Genomic DNA, 6,924 nt, shown 5'->3' on the forward strand with positions numbered 1-6,924 from the left:
ATTCTGAAATCCCCAATAATCCAAATTTGATTCAAAAAACGTCTAAAAATCAACAAAATCAAACAAACTTTCGTACCATTAGTCCTTTTCATTTGCCGTCTCTCCCCCGATCCATGTTTTCGTTGATTAATTAGTCCGAATTTGATCCAAAAAAATTTAGGGTGTTTAAGAGGATTTGCAAATTTTGAAATTTGACCAAAAAATATTTCGGTCTATTTCCGAGGCTAAGTGTGGAAATTAAGGACTAGCTATAATAATCCACTTATTTTTCTAAGCTGAAGAAAAATTGAAATTTGAAAAGGGGGTAAGATTTTATTGCAATGAAAAACAAAAGAGAAGTGTAATAATTGCTGAATGTCTGGACGCTGACATGTTGACAGTTACGTGTCCGGGAAACAGAAGTAAATTTCCGAAAAACATGCAAAAACGACATCGTGTGATGAAGTTTGGAAATGGCGATGGAATCCAATGGTCAAAATCATAAGGTCATGATCGTATCCCGTTCGTTCAATTAAATTTAAGACAGAAGAAAAGATTTAAATTTTCTCCCTTTCTTTTTAAGTTCCAAAGTATCTGCATTTTCCGAGAAAATGCCCGTAGTTTTCTCATCAACCGAGAAACAATAAAAAGAAAAGTAAAAATCACTAAACTGAAATAAATAAATAAAACCCATTTTCGTTTTTCATCTTCATTTCATTTGGATGAAACATTAACTTCATCTGTCATCATCAAACAACCATAACTTCCTTCTTCCTTCCAACTTAAAATCTCTAGATTCTCAGAATGAGGTAATTACAGATGGGTTTCCTCAACTCGGGAGTGAAAACCCAGTTTCTTCTGTTTTTTTTTTTTTTTTGTATAATATTTTTGGTTTGATGATTTGATATTTTACCAGAATTTGTTTGAATGGACCTGTTTCCTCTCCATCTTTCATCAACTCTCAAACTCTGGGATCTAACCACATTCTCTCAATCCCCTTCAGATCCATCTTCAAAACCTAAAGGCTGCCTCCAAATGTCTCACTACTTTCCAATTCTACCTTCAATGGCTATGATCTGATCAGCTGTCTCCGTTTCAGAAGAAAAAAAGGATATAAAGTTTCAATCTTTCACCATGTTGAAGCAAATCTTGAGTAAATTTCCTAAAAGATCGCCCAAGACCGAGTTGAATGAGTCATCTCGGCCTGAGTCTCCTGCCATTCAGCGGTCCAACAGCTTAAGTCCGGGCACTGGAGCCAAATCCAATGGTCCAAAACGAACCTCATCTGCTGTATTTCCGGCGAGCGTGGTGGCTGGGATTGAGCCGTTAGTACCGTTCAAGGATGTGCCAAGTGCAGAGAGAATGACCCTCTTTGTAAGTAAAGTTAGTCTCTGTTGTGTAACCTTCGATTTCACTGACCCAACGAAGAACACTCTTGAAAAAGATGTAAAGAGACAAACTTTACTTGAGCTATTAGATTTTGTGGCTTCTGGGTCCATGAAATTCAGCGAGCCTGCAATCTTAGCAATGTGTAGAATGTGTGCTGTTAATTTATTTAGGGTTTTTCCGCCCAATTACAGGTCTAATTCCATCAGCACAAGTGAAAATGATGACAATGATGAGCCAATGTTTGATCCTGCTTGGCCACATTTACAAATTGTGTATGATTTGTTGCTTAAATTTATCACTTCTACTTGCTTAGATGCCAAATTAGCCAAGAAGTATATAGATCATTCGTTTATAGTGAGATTGCTGGAGTTGTTTGATTCTGAGGATCCTAGAGAAAGGGAATGTTTGAAGACTATATTGCATAGGGTTTATGGGAAATTCATGGTTCATAGGCCATTTATTCGAAAGGCAATAAGCAATATATTCTATAGGTTTGTGTTTGAGACTGAGAAGCATAATGGGATAGCAGAGCTGTTGGAGATTTTTGGGAGTATTATTAGTGGGTTTGCTTTGCCATTAAAAGAGGAGCATAAGATTTTCTTATGGAGGGTTTTGATACCTTTGCATAAGCCGAAATCTGTTGGGATTTACTTTCAACAGCTATCATATTGTATAACACAGTTTATAGAGAAGGAGCCCAAATTGGCCAGCATTGTGATAAAGGGGATATTGAAATACTGGCCCGTAACTAATAGCCAGAAAGAGGTGATGTTTATGGGTGAGTTGGAAGAGGTTTTGGAAGGCATTAACATGGTGGAATTCCAAAAGGTCATGGTCCCGTTATTTTGGCGGATTGGATGCTGCATTACCAGTTTCCACTTTCAGGTACTTGTAATTTTGTAAATACCCAAGTTTTGATTCTTTGGTGTATCATGTTCTTTATATTTCATCTGCTAGGTTCTTATTTTGTGTATTTCATTTCCTCTTTGTTCGCCGGGTAAAATTAAGCCATATAAGACTTGTCTCCAGTAAAACAAATCTCTAGTTTTACTCTGTAAGTTAAAATTAACACCTCTTATTTGCAGCGGATGTGCTAATACATTTCCTGATATGATTCCATTGGCCATCTCCAATCGAGTCATTTTTGAAATATTTAATGCTGGGTATGTGCAATGGAATGCCATCCTTGCAGAGGCTGCCTGCTGTAAGATAATTGGAAATTTAGTTCTTTTTCTTCCTATTAATTGGTGACTTGTGAACTTGAATGGTTATGGTGTACTTATTTATATGTGGAAAATGAAATGCTCTTAAAAGCTTCGGTTGTGCATAGTTTAAGGCCTTTTCATGTTTTCTGGTTTATTCTGACAGAGTTTATATTATATTGGTTCGATAGGACTAAGTCTATTAGCGAGAATTTTAGGCGAGAAAGTCACAAAGCACATGAACTTGTATGTTTAATAATTTCTCAAGCAGTCCTGAGAGTAGGAACATTGCTTCATTGGTGTAATTTTGCAGAGAGTAAATGGAAAAGAGGGTGTTTAGTTTAGTATATGCATATCATTATAACAAGTGTCTTCCATGAATTTGTTGGGATGATCCAGGAATTAGAGTGTATTGGAAAATGGTCCACTGTACTGTATTATAACAAGTGTCTTCCTCTGCTGATTGGTTGTTAGCTGGGTTGAGTTAGGTTGAATTGTATAGGAATCCTCTTCCAGACAAAGGGAATCATGCTATTTTCATGGAGATTTAAAGATGCAACAGTTCTTTTCTTTCCTCTACTTCTCAGTCTCTTCCTTTCCCATAGTTTCAGTCTTCCATTTATGCTCTGTTTGTTCGCCTCAACACATTGGTTAGATATTTGTAGTGAACTCTTAATTTGCTGACAAGAAATGCATCTTGTTACAAGAGAGAGGAAAGCTAAAATTTAACCTTTGTACATGACAATTTGGCTCGTCTACTTCAATTTCCTTTAACAAGCAGTTGCATCCGCAATGTTGCACAATTGGGGTAAATAGTTTGATCATGTATCGAATGCATGCATGCAATACACCACTAACAAAACTGTCCATTTAGAAGAGCTAAATTTTAACTTATGCTTGCCCTACAAGAGGCAAATGAGGGTTTCCAAGTAGACTTGGAGCTGTATGCAGAATTGAAGTTGATATATGGTTCCTTCCATTTCAGGTGGCTGAAAGAGCCCTTTTTTTGTGGAACAATGACCAAATTGTGAACTTGATAGCACATAACCGACACGTGATTCTACCGATCATATTTCCAGCATTGGAGAAGAATGTTCATTCGCATTGGAACCAGGCAGTGCTGAACTTGAGTCTGAATATCAGAAAAATGTTCTCAGAGATGGATGAGCCTCTATTCCTCTCATGCATGGATCAGTTGAAGGAAGATGAAGTAAAGCTAGGGTTTTTGGTGGAGAAGAGGAAGGAAGCGTGGCGACAGTTGGAGAACGCGGCCAGCCTGAAGCCAATAACAGAAAATACAGCTGTTTTGGTAACGCCTTTTGCAACCTCAATTGCCTGTTAAGTATCTGCCTGCCTGAGTTTTTGTTTCCATTCTGGTGCTTGGGAGAAGGCAGTTGAGTTGGTTGTAAGTTGTGAGCTGATGTACTTAAATTCAGACTCAGTTGCTACATATGGGAAGGGCGGGCCATGCAGTGGGATTATAGATTTTTCTTTTGTCAACTAAATCTAAATCTAATCTAATTTGCTAATTACTTTACTTGTGCTCTAAAATTACCTTTTCTACTTCTATGTTGTTTTTAGGGACGTGTCATTTTCGAACATCACATTAACTAACACGACACATTTTATTATTATTATGGAGTGTATGTATATATATAATGTAATTTTAACACCCGATAACCACTTGATTGTTATGAGTGTCACTTAATTGTTATGACAGTCAAATTATCATCAACTAGTTGAATACCTATGCGATGCACGGGATATGAAATTTTTGTATAATTTAGATAAATAAATATATTTTACTTTTAAATAATTTTATATTATGTATATTTCAGTGGTGAAGCTCTTGGTCCGTTGTTGGGAGCTTATCTATAACCATAAGGTCATGGGTTTGAATCACATGGGATGTGGTGGGTTGAAAGTTTTCTTTTGTCTTTAATGTAATTTTTAGTGCATTGCCCACAACTTTAAAAAAAAATATTATGTATATTTCAAATTAATATATTTTTATTGATAATTCAAATCAAATTAAACTAATTTTGAAAATAAATATTGATCAATTTTTAATTTTTTTTTTAATTAAAGGCGAATGATTTATTTGTTCTTACAAAAGTCAATAAAAACTTTAATATATACGTTTTCATATTTTTTTTTCTAACTGAAATTCTTTAAAATAATAATAATAAAATAAAGATTAATTAAGAAATATATTATAATATAATGAAAAACCAAAATTAAATTAAACTACAATTAAAATTTAATATTATATCTACAATACAAAAAATTACAATCTATGTTAAAAAAAAAGCAACATCAATTATTATGATATATAAACTATTACAATCAATACTTTTTTTAATATTGCACATGAAAAGACTTTATCAATCCAATATGTTACATGTATACATTTAGCCTTTACATTAAAAACTTCGGTTACATATAAAAAATAAAATTCATAAGAATTAAATACAAATTCATCTTGATGATAATCATTTTACTTGATAGAATTTTATGATAACCAAAATATTCGAATTCATTTATTCATTAGACTATAATAACTCAATAATATCCAATTGAATAATCAGGTTAAGGTGAAGAGTTCCTTTTTATCTGGTAATATCTCATTAAAACATTCAATCAATTTGTTCTTCATTTTTTCTTTGTATACAATATCAGTCACGCTCGCATATATCACTTCTTTGACTTTATTAATATTTTCTAGTAATTATATATTTTTGAATTTTGAAAGTAAGAACACGAAACAAAGGAATAGAAAACAAAAATGAAGGGACGAAAAAGAAAATTAGGAAATTCTTTGTCTCGTTTTTATTTATTTCGAAAATAAGAGAGAATGTTAAGATATAGAATCCTTCACTTCACTTATCCGTAACAACGTGTTCACTTATCCACCCAATATATCCCTATTTGATATCATGTTATGTGTATATCAAAGTGAACTAGATTTCACGTCGTTTACTATAATGAAATCATGTCTAGAGATAATAGAGTTCTACATATAGAAAGATCAATGACACGTCCAACATGAATCTTTCTAGAGCGGATTGGTCTAGTCTCATATTGAACTACATCAACACGTACCTACATCCATATCTTACTATGCAAGTATTGCAGTCGTGTGTTCAACATTACTGCACATATACTAAATATATAGGTCTTTGGTTTTATTCATTCCCACGAATAGAACATTGTTGGAGTTTAGTGTCCTATAGTCAATTGTTGTAGGATATAAACCAGTGGTAAATGAATGGTTCTTTTATATCATTTGTTTTAATAAGATATAGTTTTGTTTTCAACTATATAAAGGCAATTATTTTTAAGAACTAAATAAGTCAAATAAAAGAAAATCCTTAAGTTTATTTAAAGTGATTATAAAGTGTTCATACAACCATGAAGTGAGACAAAACATTATAATAAACTAATAAACTTAAAACCACCCCAAGTCAAGTAATATGTTTTGAATAGGGATTGACATAATACTATGGAGACTTGCATGTAACAATGTTTTTTTATCGAGACAGAGACCTGATCTCACAAGCTTCAGATATGTGGATATCTGGACAGTTACATGGATCCAGTGAAGGAGTTCATTAGGATTGGAGACCCGACTTGAGATAACAGGGTGGATGGATTTATCCTGCGTCACCTTTTCATCACATTGGTATTAATAGGTATAAGTAATCCTCAGACTCAAAGGAATGTTAATTAGTGATTCTGGATTATGGAATGTGATACTTTGACTCTGTTCAAACACGATCTATAACAGAGATGACTCTGGGGTGTGTGCGGGCAGGCGTTGGGTATCACAGGAAGTAACTGCAGAATAGTTAACATTGGATTAAGCATTTGTCACCCTGATAAGTGGGAGATATGTCCAAAGATCACTTGTGGAAGACTTGACTCTAAATCCTTACAAGGTGATAGATTAAGAATTGAAATAGAGATTTCACTTAACCTATCTATTCAGAGTTAACTCGGCTTGTACAAGTAAAACGAACGTCTCGCTATATGTGACTTGACATAATCCATAGTCATAAGATTCAGTTCAAGGATGTAGTTGACAAATGATCGAATTATACTGTAACTAATACGGAAAGGTCAACGACGGAATCAACCTACCTTCTTATAGCTCTGGGAGAATGTTTACGGTTCTGCTATTCACAGTCCGCGCACTCATTCCGTTATGCAAAGATTAAATATAATACCGGGAAATTAATTTAATGGTTGTATACGGCTAGTAGCAATAAGAACCTAATGGGTCACACATAAGACTTAGAACCAAAAAAGGATTGGATAGTAATTAATAGATGGAATCCCATAATAGTTTCTTAAG

The 6,924-nt window shown here is 34.0% G+C and overlaps 1 protein-coding gene across 3 annotated transcripts; it reads left to right on the plus strand.

Annotated features, from left to right (window-relative positions):
* The first annotated feature begins 547 nt into the window (after window positions 1-547).
* On the plus strand, window positions 548-4,305 carry LOC136202870 (serine/threonine protein phosphatase 2A 57 kDa regulatory subunit B' kappa isoform). 3 transcript variants are annotated; one of them, XM_065993816.1, is made up of 3 exons: window positions 548-788; window positions 896-2,253; window positions 3,556-4,305. In XM_065993816.1, the coding sequence occupies exons 2-3, from the start codon at window positions 1,114-1,116 to the stop codon at window positions 3,910-3,912; spliced, it is 1,497 nt and encodes a 498-aa protein (XP_065849888.1). In that variant the 5' UTR covers window positions 548-788; window positions 896-1,113; the 3' UTR covers window positions 3,913-4,305. The 3 variants fall into 3 exon arrangements, with proteins under 3 accessions (XP_065849888.1, XP_065849890.1, XP_065849889.1); XM_065993818.1 differs by having other exon boundaries at window positions 983-2,253; XM_065993817.1 differs by lacking the exon at window positions 548-788 and having other exon boundaries at window positions 795-2,253.
* The last annotated feature ends 2,619 nt before the right edge of the window (window positions 4,306-6,924 follow it).

This window comes from Euphorbia lathyris, chromosome 8 (assembly GCF_963576675.1).
Source record: "Euphorbia lathyris chromosome 8, ddEupLath1.1, whole genome shotgun sequence".
Lineage (NCBI taxonomy): Eukaryota > Viridiplantae > Streptophyta > Magnoliopsida > Malpighiales > Euphorbiaceae > Euphorbia > Euphorbia lathyris.

What these genes read in the sequence shown, in the direction of transcription:
- LOC136202870 (XM_065993816.1), top strand. Translation starts at nt 1,114, where the DNA reads ATGTTGAAGCAAATCTTGAGTAAATTTCCTAAAAGATCGCCCAAGACC. An exon ending in TTACCAGTTTCCACTTTCAG is followed by an intron (nt 2,254 to 3,555) that starts GTACTTGTAATT and finishes CTTCCATTTCAG; the next exon opens with GTGGCTGAAAGAGCCCTTTT.